The sequence below is a fragment of the Cervus canadensis genome, chromosome 3 (assembly GCF_019320065.1).
Source record: "Cervus canadensis isolate Bull #8, Minnesota chromosome 3, ASM1932006v1, whole genome shotgun sequence".
Taxonomy (NCBI): domain Eukaryota; kingdom Metazoa; phylum Chordata; class Mammalia; order Artiodactyla; family Cervidae; genus Cervus; species Cervus canadensis.
In genome coordinates this window covers 94075443-94091619 of record NC_057388.1, presented here as the reverse complement: position 1 = coordinate 94091619, position 16177 = coordinate 94075443, and the positions used below count along the sequence as shown (strand labels likewise).

The window sequence follows — 16177 nt, the reverse complement described above, 5'->3', positions numbered from 1 at the left end:
TTTCTGCATCAACTGGTCTAAATCCATCCCTTATTTTTCAAGAGATCAACAGACAGGATCTTGTAGATCTCTAAGATCTTGAGTTTGTGCTTTGTGGATTTTACCCATAAATGAAAGACTGGCCAAACCACTAGATGAACTCATTCCAATTCAGTCCTACCGTGGTACTTGCATATGTGATGGATTCAAGCATAAGCTTCTTCTCATGGGTGTGCTACAAAGTTGAGCCCTCTGTATACCTGGTAACACAGCTCAGCGAGTTGAGGGGATTCCTTCACCGCCAACGGGCCTGTTCTCCCTTCAGTTCCCTTCTCCAAGATGTTCAAGATGGCATGAAGGCAGGTCCGAGGGCAGCCTAACACTCCTGCATGAAACCAAAAGAAAATTCAGCTTCTCTTTTCAAATTTTGGCATTAAAAACCTTAGAATACATTTATAAAACTTAAAGTTTTGTACACATACACTCTACTGTAAATATCGTTTCAAATACTGATACAGAAAATTTATTAAATACTAATTTTCCAAGGCTTAGTCTGTCCAGACTTCATCTAAATCCCCCAAAAATCAACCTGTCACATAATTTTTCACACATTATTTCTTTCAGTGAATTATCCCACAAGCCTAGAATTCAATACGTAACCATTTAGTGACAAATATGGAAAAAAATAAATGGCTATGTGTCTTGTGGCGATACCTGGGTCTTGCAGGTTTGTGGTACTGACAGGTTTCTTTAATTCAAAGCCCAACAGGTAGAGAGCAAGATTGGGTGGATTGCGTTCCAAAGAGGTAATGAGAAGATTCAAGATGTGAATTCTTGTTTCATGACGGATTCCAGCTAATTTCTTTTCAAGTTCTGAGCCTAAATGTGGAAATAACAAAGCAATAAAAAGTTACCATGGGTCAAACTGAAAAATATAAAACTTGTATCTCAAACCTCAGATGTTTTCTTTAGCTTTAGTTTACTTGATTAGCTATTACATTAAATTCAGATTTAAGAGGTTTCCCAAAAGTCTTATTTACTGTTATGCTAGCAAATTCTCAAAATTCCCTTATGTCACCACCAGACATTCAACAGTTTATTTACATAAAATAAAAAATACACGTTAATCTGAGACATACCCTCTTCTAGACGTACAAATTCTTCTGTATCTTCACTATCCAAACACTCCACAAAACCAGCCATCAGCTTCTGACTTACACTCTGAAATGATATAAAGATTTTAAAATGACAAGTTATAAAAAGGTTCTAAGTATTAGAGAAACTATGATAAATATGATATATAATTATAAACACTTGTCTATAAAGGCAAAAGGCAAATCTGTTCCAAGGAAAGTATTAGGTTTTAGTTATATTTTTAATTAATATAAAACTCAGTTCCTAACTGAGTGCCATTTAGCTTGCTATAGAAATAACTAAAGAGGACTTCACCAGTAGAGCAGTGGATAAGAATCTGTCTGCCAAAGCAGGGGACACAGGTTTGATTCCTGGCCTGGGAAGATCCCACATGCCGTGGAGCAACTGAGCCTGTGTGCCACAGCTGCTGAACCCAGGCTCTAAGGCCCATGAGTGGCAACTATGAGAGCCCGCACACCACAGCTCCTGAGCCCACGGGCTGCAACTACTGAGGCCTGGGCACCTCTAGCCCGTGCTCCACAAGAGAAGCCTGCACATCACAATGAAGAGTAGCCCCTACTCTCCGCAACAAGAGAAAGCCCACACAAAGCAGAGAAAGCCAAAAATAAATAAAGATGAATAAGAAACAAAAACTTTTAAAGTTTATTGGCTTTGAAACTTGCTTCATTAATTTTCTTTCCCAAAGAATCAAACTAGTTTTTGAAAACAATAACATTAAATTGCTATTTCATAAACTCTTCATTATATACTCTATGCTATTGATCTTAACTAAAATATAAAATAAAATTCTCATTTTTTCTCTTTAGAAATGTATTACTTACACCAGTTTTATATTTCTGGGCTGAGAAATTAGATACGACTCTATCTCCTCTAAGAACTCTATGTGTGTGTGTGTGTATGTGTGTATATGCTAAGTTGTGTCCAACTCTTTGCAACCTCATAGACTATAGCCCTACAGGCTACTCTGTTCATGGTACTCTCCCCAGGGATCAAACCCGTGTCTCCTGCTTGGCAGGCATATTCTTTACCACTGAGCCACCTGGGAAGCCCTTAAGAACTCTAGCAGGATACTAAAACTGGTAACAACTCAAACTCAAATGAATACCAATGAACAGAAAATCTGCATCCAAAATCCTCTAATTAATTATGTGGTTTCATGAACTTATCCAAAAACCAGATTACACATCTAAAATTTACTATAAATAGTGATTCTCAACCTGGGTGGTACTGCAACTCTAAAAGGCCCTTAGAATTATATGAGAGCATTTTGAATCTTCAGGACCAGAGACTGCTACTCAAAGACAGTGGCAGGGGACCAGGGATGCTAAGAGTCCTGCAATTTAAGAGACAGTTACACTAAAATGAAGATCTGTCCCACCCAAAATGCCAGAAGAGTCCCTGTTTCAAAATACAAAAACCCAGTAATATTCTTCAACTAACTAGAGCAGTGAATTCCAACATAAAATATACAAGGTGAGGAATGTCTACAAAGAGAAAGAAAAATAATAGATTCTCCAATTATAGCTATTCAGTCAATAGAAAGAGAACCAGACTAAAAGAAGAAAACATCTAAAATACTCTACAGTGTATCAAATGAAGTGACACAATTGTGGGTCACCAAAAAGCCACAGAGGCTTCCCTGGTAGCTCAGTGGTAAGGAATTTGACTGCCAATGGAGGAGACACAGGTTCCACCCCTGTGTAGTGGGAGATCCCCTAGAGAAAGAAATGGCAACTCACTCCCAATATTTTTGCCTGGGAAATCCTATGTACAGAAGAGTCAGGCATGCTACAGTCCACAGGGTCACAAAGACTTGGACATGAGTTAGCAACTAAACAACAACAACAAACAACAACCAAAAACCCACAGAAGCAGACAACTCACATCAGTGAAATCAGAATAGCAGAGGCTCACTCAGCACAGAGGCAACTGAGGAAGAGTGACATAAGGATGCAAAAAACAAACAGAAGGTGCACTTACAAACCTAATCATCCCTTTCATGTGCTTGTAGTAGCGCATTAAATGCTCTCATTAGGCCATACAGTTACATACTATAATAAAGAGTATAACCACATACTACAGTATACATATTAAGAGTATCCCTGGGAATGGTATTATCATCAAACACAAATCATAGTCCAGTACATGGACAGGCTTTTATCCGTCATATACAAATATACTTAAGTCTCAGAATTTTCCCACATACAAGAATAAGATGTATTCTGGACGTACCAAAAAAAATAACAAGAAAAGAAATAACAAAATCAGTTACCTGGTCATGTGTGAAATCTCCAACCAATTTTATCTGAATATTGGAATTGCAAGAGATACAGCAGAGGATCTTGGCACTTTCAAAAGCCAATTCTGGATTAGTATTGCCATGATACAGGTATCTTTAAAACAAGAAAACATTTGGGGAACAACGTGATGAAATTTTTGCTTCTTACTATAATCACTACAGAACATTCAGAGGCAGGGCTCTCCTACCCACACTGCACTTCGGTAAGTTAGACAAGGTTCCCCTTCTGTCAATAACTAGATGTAACCTGCTACGGAGGCTTCACCGGTGGCTCAGTGGTAAAGAAACTGCCTGCAATGCAGGAGACACAGGAGACTGGGGTTCAATCCCTGGGTTGGGAAGAACCCCTGGAGGAGGGCATGGCAGCCCACTCCAGTATTCTGGCCTGGAGAATCCCATGGACAGAGGAGCCTGGCGGGCTACAGTTCAGAGTCACAAAGGGTCAGACACAACTGAAGTGACTGAGCAACCTTGTTATGGGTTGAATCGTGTTTCCCCAAAATTCACATGTTGACAGCCAAACCCAGAATGATCTTATTTGGAAACAGAGTCTTTGAAGATATAATTAACCAAGTAAAGATGAGACCATTGGGGAGAGCCCTAATTCAACGACTGACAGCCTTATAAAAAAGGGAAAAGTAGACATAGCCACACACTCAGGGAGAATGCCATGACGTGAAGCTGAAGGCAGAGACTGGGATGATGTGCCCACCATTTACAGAACACTAAGCATTGCCAGCAAACCACCAGAGGCTCAAACACACACAGTGAAAAGTTTGCTCCCCGGCCCTATATTCTCCAAACATCCAACTTCCCTACAGGAGACAATATTATGTCATTTTATACTTTGAAATATTTAGGACATAAAATAAATTAGAAAGAAGAAAAAGAAATTACAAGGTCCAGAGTCATTAAAATCAGAGTCGCAAAAGACGACAATAATGAAATGAGACCAAAAAAAATGCTTCAGTGATGCCTTATGGATCTGATCAGATTTGGACATCAAAGTCAGAATGCCATCTGACTCACATCGTCACTTCTCTACCTACACACGGAACTCACCTGGCAATGTTCACCACATTATCCGCCTTCTTGGTTCTGGGATTGATTCCCTGCAATAGCTGTTCTAACGGAGAGACGATCAGAGCCAGCTGACTCTCTCTCAGCAGATCCATGAAGAGGTTTTCCTTCTGCAGAGTAAGATTGAGAAGCGCAAGGCAATGCTGCACTGCTTTCTCCAGGTGCTTCTTTCCTACAGAGCAAAATCAAAGTTAGCAAGTTCCACATGAATCTTAGAAACTCAGAATCAATTCTCAGGAAAACAAGATAAAGGGTGAGTTCCAGATTCAAAAAGCCCTCAAGTTTTCAACCCTTTAGCAGTAACTTCACAGAACTGCTCACTCAGACAAGTCACTGTACTTTTGTGACTCTGATTAATTTAATGCAATGGCTTCTCAGTATTTTTTCCTGCATTCTTTCCCTAATTATTTAGAGCAGAGTTCTCAGATGGGAGTGAGTCTGGCCCCAGAGGACACCTGGCAATACCTGGAGACTTTTGATTGTCACAGCAAGGGATGCAGTACAGGCATCTAGGGGGTAGAGGTCTACAACACACAGGAAAGCCTCCACATTAAAGAATTATTCTGCCAAATATGCCAGTGGTGCTGAGGCTGAGAAGCTGATTTAGAATAATACATAACCACCGTGGAAAATTTGGAAAATAAAGAGGCAAATATAAACAAGGGCTACATATAGTGCCACCATTCAAACTTAAAACTCATGGGCTCTGGAGTCAAATTACCTAAGCTCAAATCACATCCTTGACCCTGGAGAAAGATGTGAAACGCCTTCATGCATCAATTTCCTTATTCATTAAATGGAAATAATATCATCTACCGCACAGGTCTTTCATACAGGTTAAATACATTAATACATGTAATGAGCTTTTAAAATTGCCAAATGCACAGTAAGCACTTAATAAATAATAATAACTTATAGCAATAGTAAATGAAATTTATTGAACACCATGTACCACGCACTGTAGTAAGTGCTTTTACAAATACTATGGAGAAAATGAAACAAAAGGTACTTTAAATTTAGAGATGTTAAAGTTGTAAGAGATAACTATGATTACCTACCAAAGACCCTGCAATAAGACAGTTATAATGAGAGTCTCTGTATTTCAGTCAGCTCTCACTTTTAATTTACTTTGATGGTATGACTCACTAAAACAATACTGCAGACACAGAGAAAATCTTACGGCGAAAGGAAGTTAAGATGTCATCTACTTCAAAGCTTCAGTTTACACACGACAAAAACAGCAAAACTGTTTTCAAGCTATGAAGATAGTCAGGCACATACCAGGGAAAGGAGCATAGGTATCCAGCTGTTTAACACCTTCCTCCAGTAAACTAAGGGCAAGCTCCAGCATCGGTGACTCATTCAGAAGGTGATACATCAGACTAAATCCTGGTGGCTTATAGGCTATGATTTCTTCTCCTAGATAGAACATAACATAGTCCAAGAGATGGTGAATTAGTACTTTTGTCACACCCTTTTTATGAAGCATGAGATTTGTGAATTAAATAGTATCTAAACAAATGAAGCAAGCTTCAATTTACAGACAGTGACACAAACTATACACAATGGTTATTTCCGAAAGGACTGATGTGTACACAGTGGTTCACACGTTGCGCTGACATCTAACTCGTTAATCTGTAGGCAATGTTCTTACTCTTTCATTCTGTGAAATTTTTACTTTATTTTCTCTTGCTTAGAACAATCAAAATGACTAAAACAATGTAACAAAACATATAAAATTATAATTTAGTTTATAGCCAGAAGTAATTTACATCTTATGCATAGTAATTTATAAATTATAAATAGGTTTATAAATAGCTGACACTTTGAAAGTGACAGAATTAAATTACCTTGTAGTTCCACAAACTGATCCACAAAATCTTCAAGTTGAGGTTCATAATCTCTGAGTAATTTATAAAACACCTCCAAAACAACCTCAGCAACTTCCCACTACAGAAAGACACAAATATTTCAGTAACAATAACAGTTCACGGTGATAGACTGGGTAAGTTTTTCACCCCTCTAACTTTCCTCCAGAAAATGTGTGAAGTCCCTTTTCTACTTTGTTTATTCGAAGCAATAAAGAAAGCCCAATTCATTCTGCTTTGTTTTGCTAAGGACAGTGGACTGGCTAGTTTTTCAAGGTAAAACAGGTATAAAAGAATTAGTAAAAGAAACATTTCTAAAAAAGAAACATTTCTACAGCAGATATTTGAGCTCTGTTAACAAATCTAAAGCACCCAATATCTAGCCATACAGAGCTCCATTTATAAATTAAAATTTATAAATAAATTTAATTCATAAATCTAGTTCAATTTATAATGAAAAACCATCACGTTTGAACACTTCTCCAAAAGCATCAGACATTCAGTTTCTCTAAGGATCTCAGCTAGACAGGATCTGAGAAAATATCTCATCAACTCTTATTTTGCAGGTGAAGCAAGTAAAGCTCAGAGCACTGAATGATTTCCTGAGACCATAAAGCTTGGAAGCCAACGTGCTGAAGGTCCAGCCCCACACTTCTAATTCCCAGAGCTGGTTCATGGCTCTAGCCAAAGTTAAGAATCACTGGTAAGCCTCCTCCAAATGACCTCATCTTCACCTCTTTGTTTAAAATGTTTTTAAAAGCTATGTAACACCAAGGAAAAATATTTATGCCAAAGGGAAAATATATTGTACAGACATAACTGTACAGACAGTAAAATTAAACTCTGTTTAAAAAAATCTACTACATAAAATTTTAATAAGGCTGAGTCTAGTAACTGTAGACGGTGGTTTTTAAGATTATTACTTTAGTCATTATTTCCACTGCATATAATTTTATCAAAGCTGATTTTTAAAACTAGGACTATGACAATCTTAATTTTAATTTATCTTATTTAATTACTCATTTCTATTTTCTAAATTTTTCAAAATCATTTATTTAAATAAAAAATGTTTATCACCACATGATAATGGACTTTAGGTTTACTAAATATATATGCTGCCTCAAACACTGTTTATATTTATTTATCTCAATGCAAAGCACTGTTTTTGTGACAAGTTAGTGTTCTAAAATACAATAACACAAATTAAACCTAAAAAAGACCTTCTAGTGAAATAAATTCACAAAACTGAGGGAAATTTTCTTAGGGTAATATGTTAGGAAATCATTGGTAGCTGGAAGAGCAGCAGTGCTAGAAATATAAAAATGCACGAGTGAAAAATAATAAGCACAGAAAAAGAGTGGCTGACTAAAGCTCTAAACCCTTAGGTCACACTGACCTTTTTAAGAAAAAGCAAGTAAGATAATTAAAAGAAATGCCAAAAAGTATCAGAACATTTTGCTGAAGAGACTGCAGTTGTTAGCATCCATTATCCATCTGAAATGACTTTTATTAATGAGGCATGACTGCTATTAATGCTTTAATCCAATAAGGAAATACATGTTAATAAGATAATACTAGGCCTTTAGTAAAACATACACCCCTGTTGGTATCGATTTTTAACCACATGAGAAGCAAAACTTATAAAGCAACTGACAAAAAATAAACTTCAGCTATCTGGGACTAAATATTAGAAACAAACCATGTCTGATAATATAGCAATGAAAAATAAGCTATACCAGATACAAGTAATGATTATGCAGTCATTAAAAAGACTCTTCTCAAAGAATCTTTAATAGCATGAAAAAAATCCTCATAATACTATGTTTAGTGACCAAAAAGGGATATAAGCTAATGCCACTAATTATCTCAATTTAAGTAGATATGCAAAGGAAAAAGAATAAAAGCAGTTATCCCTTCCTTTGGCAACAAGATTATGGGTGATGTAATTTCTTCACATATTTTTCTATATTTTCCTAATTTCCCAAAGTAGCATGAACTATTTTATAATCATTAATACAACAACAAATAAACCCAACAGGTTCAAAAACACCAAACTATAAAATAAATTAGAAATGTCCCTATAAGGTATTCTGTCCGCAAGGGTATTCTGTGAACCAATAAACAGTATTATAGACTAAAGTGAATTAAGTCAGAACCTGAAAGGGTCTCTTACATAGCTTAGTGGTTATGAGCTTGGATCTGGAATCAGAGTCCTAGGTTCAAATCCTGGTCCTGGACCTTAGGCAAGTTCCTTAACTTTGCTAAGCCTCCATCTGTAAAATGGGAATATTAATAGTACCTGCCTTGCAGTAATATTATAATTACATAAGATGATATATACAAAAGCTCAGTTGTGAATGTACTACAACCAGAGCAAATATGAGCATAAACATCAGTGTTCCCTTGGCCTCTCTCCAAGGCTTACATATCTGATGAATCACAATACGCCTTCCCACTAAGCCAAGACTCCACAACCAAGAAGTGCTACTTACTAACCAATATTAAATGGTGTGCAAGTTAAAACTTATTCCAACCCTAGCTAAATCATCCCAATAAAGGATAGTGTGCTTCCAACTGCCAAAGGTATATCATTTTTGGTTCGATGTGGTCAAAATTTGTTCAATTAAAGATTTAATGACTATGACTTCATATCAATTAAATTGGTGGCGGTGGTTGGTGGTTTAGTAGTTAAGTCATGTCCTACTCGTGTGACCCCACTGACTGTAGAAGACGAGGCTCCTCTCTCTGTGGGATTCTCCAGTCAAGAATACTGGAGTGGGTTGCCATTTCCTTCTCCAGGAGATCAAGAACAAAACCTGGGTCTCCTGCACTGCAGGCAGATTCTTTACCGACTGAGCTATGAGGGATGCACACTTTTTTTTTTTGGTATAACCAGACTCAAATCTGAAAATTAAGTGAGGAAACTGGGAAAAAGTTGAGAGAAAAACTAAGAACAGAAATTGAGAAAACAAGGACTTCTGAAGAGAAACTAAAGAAATCAAACTTATGTGGCAAGGGAACATATCCTGCTTTGAACACCAGATGTATTCTTGAAAATGCATATTAACCCTCATTTCTTAAACTGTACTGTATTTTATAAAGCAAATGGTAACACTCTCCCCTCTTTGAGACCATACTCAAAGCATCATCATACATAAAGCCAGTAGTGTGCTTCTCTGTTATAAATCAATTAAATTACTGATCACTAAAGAGTCAGTGCTCTGGTTTTAATGCCTGAATGTATTTTTTAATACATTTAAACCAATCAGACCATGGATATGTCAGTATAAGACCATAGATTTTACTTTCAAAAGCTAAAATGAATTTATAGCATCTCATACCTCAAATAAAAGAAAAAACAGCAATAAAATAAATAAGGAGACAGAAGTTTTTCTCTGAACATAACCTTTTCAGCTGCTCTCCGGTAAGCCCTTGTACGGAATCGGAGAAACACGGAATCTCGCAGGAACTGCAAATAAGGGTCAAAACCGGGGGGCCGCAGCCCAGCACCCAAATTAGAAGGAAAGGAGCTCTCCACCAGGGTACTAATTAACTGGCAAAAGGCGCGAGTTAAAGGGTATTCTTCACACCGGGATTCTATTTCATTTAGTTCCACCTTCCAAAGAAAAATAAAGGAAGTTCAGTAACATAAAACCACTAGCTTTAAAGTGCAAAGCATTTTTCAGACATTAACTCATTACTACTGGTATAATATCACACCCAAAGACCCACAAAGACCCTACGATTTTTTTATTCAGAGGTAAAGATACAAAAGTTAAAAACAGATATCTTAAAAGTTTCTTTAAAAAAAAGAGGAAGGGGGCACAGAGAGAAAAAAGAAACTTAAACAAGTAAATTCGCACTTCATGGCTGACCCAAGTAGCCAAATTAAATTGAGTTCAAACCAAACTTTCAGTCTGGATGGCTGCCACTAACATTCTTTTCCAGCTCTGAAACCAAAAGCGTTTTGATCTCTTTCATAAAGTTTCATCACCATTTCAACACAGAAAACCCTCAAATGAAAACACATCAAATCTGAAAACTACAGAAACTTAATACAGTAAGAATATATTTTTCTTAGTCTTTTCATCATGTGAATGCATGACTATAGAATTTAAACTAAAAGGAAAATTTTACCTCAATACCAATTGCTTGCCTCTGGCTTGGAACCCGAACAGTCTGCAGTATCTTAAAATAAGAAGAATGAAATGTTAGGAGCATTCCTCATTGATCAATGAAAATCAGTGGCTTTGCAATAATATAATAGTCACATACATCACCCACCAATTTACAATGTCAATCAGAAATGACAACTGAGAAGTCTCTCATGAACTTTCATGAGCAACTGTGTCCACATTCAGGGAGAACTTCCAATTACCTGGGTTTCAGAAAACTGGTAATTTCTTAAGTGCACACAAGATGTGTTTTCAACAAATTTATTCTCAGATATTTTAGGAATAAACCTTAAAAGGATCTATGGAATGAAATCTCACTGATGTTCAAGACACTAGTCTTTTTTACAACCAGCCCTACTGTTGGCACCAAAAAACCAAGAAGTAAATTTGTTAACAGGTCTCTTATGTGAACAGAAGTTTTGGGTTAAGAAGTTCTGTCCTGACCGTGCTGGAGGCATAAATAGTCTCTGGTATATAATTATACTCAGTGTCAGTTAGCCTTATCTAAGACAGAAATGTCCAAACCCAATCACACATCATCTCAGGTATAAAGAAGCACTAAGCACTTAGGTCTGACAGAATGTGGTCCACGGGAGAAGGGAATGGCAAACCACTTCAGTATCATTGCCTTGAGAACCCCATGAACAGTATGAAAAGGCAAAAAGATAGGACACTGAAAGATGAACTCCCCAGTTCGGTAGGTGCCCAACATGCTACTGGAGATCAGTGGAGAAATAACTCCAGAAAGAATGAAGGGATGGAGCCAAAGCAAAAACAACACCCAGTTGTGGATGTAACTCATGATGGAAGCAAGGTCCGATGCTGTAAAGAGCAATATTGCATAGGAACCTGGAATGTTAGGTCCATGAATCATGGTAAATGGTCAAATAGGAGATGGCAAGAGTGAACATTGACATTTTAGGTATCAGTGAACTAAAATGACTGGAATGGGTGAATTTAACTCAGATGACCATTATATCTACTGCTGTGGGCAAAAATCCCTTAGATGAAATAGTGTAGCCATCATAGTCAACAAGAGTCTAAAATGCAGTCCTTGGATGCAATTTCAAAAACGACAGAATGATCTTTGTTCGTTTCCAAGGCAAACCATTCAATATCACAGAAATCCAAGTTTATGCCCTGACCAGTATTGCTGAAGAAGCTGAAGTTGAAGGGTTCTATGAAGACCTACAAGACTTTCTAGAACTAACACCCAAAAAAGATGTCCTTTTAATTATAGGGGACTAGAATGCAAAAGTAGGAAGCCAAGAAACACCTGGAGTAACAGGCAAATTTGGCCTTGGAGTACAGAATGAAGCAGGGCAAAAGCTAACAGAGTTTTGCCAAGAGAAAGCACTGGTCATAGCAAACACCCTCTTCCAACAACACAAGAGAAGACTCTACCCATGGACATCACCAACTGGTCAATGACAAAATCAGATTGATTATATTCTTCACAGCCAGAGATGGAGAAGCTCTATACATTCAGCAAAAACAAGACCGGGAGCTGACTGTGGCTCAGATCATGAACTCCTTATTGCCAAATTCAGACTTAAATTGAAGAAAGTGGGAAAAACACTAGATTATTCAGGTATGACCTAAATCAAATCCCATATGATTACACAGTGGAAGTGAGAAGTAGATTTGAGGGACTAGATTTGATAGACTAGAGTGCATGACGAACTATGGACGGAAGTTTGTGACACTGTACAGGAGACAGGGATCAAGACCACCCCCAACAAAAAGAAATGCAAAAAAGCAAAATGGCTGTCCGAGGAGGCCTTACCAATAGCTGTGAAAAGAAGAGAAGCGAAAAGCAAAGGAGAAAAGGAAAGATATTCCCATTTGAATGCAGAGTTCCAAAGAATAGCAAGGAAAGATAAGAAAGCCTTCCTCAGTGATCAGTGCAAAGAAACAGAGGAAAACAACAGAATGGGGAAGACTAGAGATCTCTTCAAGAAAACTAGAGATACCAGGGGAACATTTCATGCAAAGAGGGGCTCAATAAACAACAGAAACGGTATGGACCTAACAGAAGCAGGAGATATTAAGAAGAGGTGGCAAGAGTACACAGACAAACCATACAAAAAAGATCTTCACGACCCAGATAATCAGGATGGTGTGATCACTCACCTAGAGCCAGACATCCTAGAATGTGAAGTCAAGTGGGCCTTAGGAAGCATCACTACGAACAAAACTGGTGGAGATGATGGAATTCCAACTGAGCTATTTCAAATCCTAAAAGATGATTCCATGAAAGTGCTGCACTCAATATGCCAGCAAATCTGGAAATCTCAGCAGCGGCCACAGGACTGGAAAAGGTTAGTTTTCATTCCAATTCCAAAGAAAGGCAATGCCAAAGAATGCTCAAACCACTGCTTAATTGTACTCATCTAACACAGCAGCAAAGTAATGCTCAAAATTCTCCAAGCCAGGCTTCAGCAATACATGAACCGTCAACTTCCAAACTGCCTTTTAGAAAAGGCAGAGGAATCAGAGATCAAATTGCCAACATTCACTGGATCATCAAAAAAGCAAGAGAGTTCCAGAAAAACATCTACTTCTGTTTTATTGACTATACCAAAGCCTTTGACTGTGTGGATCACAAAAAACTGTGGAAAATTCTGAAAGAGATGGGAATACCAAACCACCTGACCTGCTTCTTGAGAAACCTGTATGCAGGTCAGGAAGCAACAGTTAGAACTTGACATGGAACAACAGACTGGTTCCAAATAGGGAAAGGAGTACAACAAGGCTGTATATTGTCATGCTGCTTATTTAACTTCTATGCAGAGTACATTATGAGAAACGCTGGGCTGGATGAAGCACAAGCTGGAATCAAGATTGCCCAGAGAAATATCAATAACCTCGGATATGCAGATGACACCACACTTATGGCAGAAAATGAAGAACTAAAAAGCCTCTTGATGAAAGTGAAAGAGAAGAGTGAAAAAGTTGGCTTAAAGCTCAACATTCAGAAAACTAAGGTCATGGCATCCAGTCCCATCACTTCATGGGAAATAGATGGGGGAACTGTGGAAACAGTGGCTGACTTCATTTTGGGGGGCTCCAAAATCACTGCAGATGGTGACTGCAGCCATGAAATTAAAAGACGCTTACTCCTTGGAAGGAAAGTTATGACCAACCTAGACAGCATATTAAAAAGCAGAGACATTACTTTGCCAACAAAGGTCCATCTAGTCAAGGCTATGGTTTTTCCAGTAGTCATGTATGGATGTGAGAGCTGGACTATAAAGAAAGCTGAGCACCAAAGCATTGATGCTTTTGAACTGTGGTGTTGGAGATTCTTACGAGTCCCTTGGACTGCAAGGAGATCCAACCAGTCCATCCCAAAAGAAATCAGTCCTGGGTGTTCATTGGAAGGACTGATGTTGAAGCTGAAATTCCAATACTTTGGCCACCTCATGCGAAGAGTTGACTCATTGGAAAAGACCCTGATGCTGGGAGGGACTGGGGGCAGGAGGAGAAGGGGACAACAGAGGATGAGATGGTGGATGGCATCACTGATTCAATGGACATGACTCTGAGTAAACACCAGGAGTTGGTGATGGACAGGGAGGCCTGACGTGCTGCAGTCCATAGGGTCACAGAGAGTCAGACACGACTGAACTGAACTGAAGCACTTAGGACAATAATAAGTACTGACATGCTCCTGAATGAAAGAACTGAATTATTAATACTAAAAGAAAAGTGGCCCAGCCTCTCAGCACATACCAACTTTATTTGTTTTCATAAAGTATCATTAACATATTCAGGACACGTATGTTAGAAATCAACTAGAATACTGCTTCAAACAGCAGCTTCTACCAATATGTCAGAATCACAGGCTCCCTTATGTCATATTATTTTGAAGACAAATGCATGTTCCACCTAACCATTTTCCTAGAAATATCTCTACAGAACACAATCTTATTTTCCTTTTTTCACTCCATCACTTATAGAATAAGCCCATCTTGACATAAAAATTCCAATAGGGCTTATATCTAAAGAAGTAATAGTTGATAAGACATTTTACTTGACTGTTATAAGACAGGAAGGGTCCCAGAAGGAAGCAGTAAAAAAGAAAACTGGGCATCCCTCACATTTAATGAGTACAGATGACTTCTGAACGCTTACTGCAGGCTAATACCCACAGACAGACTTGAGGAATTCTGTCCATTTATTAATCTTACACACACTGAAAAACAAAGTCTTAAGAGAAGAACCAATCTCTAGTAACCCAGTGAAGTTGTCAACTGATCCAAGAGAAAAATCCAAGCCTATTAGTTTCTGATGTTATGCTCAGTACCAAAATCATAACTTTCTATTTGGGAAGTTCATGGTGTACTTTAAGTTTCAACTGGATGCACTTGCTTGTACAACAGTATCAAAACTCACTTCCAAACTATAGTAATGTAAGTAAGAGAGCTCATAGTACTACCTGAGTATATTCTAACGACTGCCAGAGAGAAGCAGCAATTTCAGGCGATTTTCCGAACGCTGCAAGTGTCTTCAGTAGTTCAGCCTTTAGCACAGGAGGGATACTGCACTGCAGGAGGCCCAGGGTCACCACCACGGGGGTCCACTGGGGATGCTCACAGAGTGCCAAACGGGCATTTTCACTCTGCGAATTGAATACAAAAAGAACAAGACAGGCTTCGCATGTTTAAAAGCTAAGAAAATGACCAGTAAAATCATCTAAATTGCTAACACTTACACTGAGTATTCACAGGCTTAATTAACACATACTAAAACAAAGCAAATGCCTGAACTCTACAAGTAGATCAAATCAGATCACAAGCTCAGTTAATATAAAAAAATGGAGGAAAAAAATAGCCTTTACTGAATTACAGCTCTAAAACTAGAAAACAAAATATACAAACAGAGATAAACAGTCTTCCAGGGTCACATAAATCTTACCTAGGCATTTTAAATCCTTTCTGGAACAATGTCATATATAAATGAGAAAAATACCTTGTCCTTTTCTGAGAAAAAAAATAGAAATACATACACACACACACACACACACACACACACACATACACACACACAGAGTACCAAGTATCACTTCAATTTAATTCAACAGTAAACAATTACAAACTTTATGTTTTGACTTTGAATACTGTTTAGCATTCTTAGAAAAACCAATAAATTTAGAAGACACTATTCCTGTTCTTCAGAGAGAATGTCAGACAATGGAACTTAGCTTTGCGCTAGCGAACAACAGAAACAACCAGAAGAACAAATGGGACCTAATTAAACTTAAAAGCTTTTGCACAGCAAAGTAAACCACTGGCAAAATGAAACAACCCATATACAGAACGGGAGAAAATATTTGTAAATGAAATGGCCAGTAAGGGGTTAATACCCAAAATATATAAATAGCTCGTACACTTCAACATCAAAAAATACAAACCACACGATTAGGCTATGATTTTCATACACACTTCTGACAGTAAGCAGGGAATACCACACACCCTTTAAAGGTGAAGAAACAAAGAACTTAGAAGAACAGAATGCCAAATATAAATGCTAAATTTATCGCTTATAAACTTTAAGCATTATAAGAAAACTTGGGGGCTCCTTAAAATGCCACTGTGTTAGAATACAAATAAAATTAC

The 16177-nt window shown here is 37.8% G+C and overlaps 1 protein-coding gene and 1 long non-coding RNA gene across 2 annotated transcripts in view; one reads left to right on the top strand and one right to left on the bottom strand.

Moving 5' to 3' along the window:
- NUP205 (nucleoporin 205) overlaps positions 1–16177 on the bottom strand; it is an 80632-nt gene that overhangs the window by 39055 nt on the left and 25400 nt on the right. Inside the window, exons 13-22 of the mRNA XM_043463795.1 lie at positions 14998–15180; positions 10519–10569; positions 9788–9997; positions 6364–6463; positions 5795–5932; positions 4496–4685; positions 3407–3527; positions 1119–1200; positions 694–858; positions 240–364 (exon numbers count right to left, since the gene is read on the bottom strand). Of these exons, the coding sequence (XP_043319730.1) occupies positions 240–364; positions 694–858; positions 1119–1200; positions 3407–3527; positions 4496–4685; positions 5795–5932; positions 6364–6463; positions 9788–9997; positions 10519–10569; positions 14998–15180 (1365 nt within the window). The remainder of the gene's footprint in view (positions 1–239; positions 365–693; positions 859–1118; positions 1201–3406; positions 3528–4495; positions 4686–5794; positions 5933–6363; positions 6464–9787; positions 9998–10518; positions 10570–14997; positions 15181–16177) is intronic.
- Positions 1–16177, top strand: part of LOC122438682 — a 68822-nt gene that overhangs the window by 41895 nt on the left and 10750 nt on the right. The window contains exon 2 of the long non-coding RNA XR_006268607.1: positions 6948–7084. This is a non-coding gene — a long non-coding RNA (uncharacterized LOC122438682). The remainder of the gene's footprint in view (positions 1–6947; positions 7085–16177) is intronic.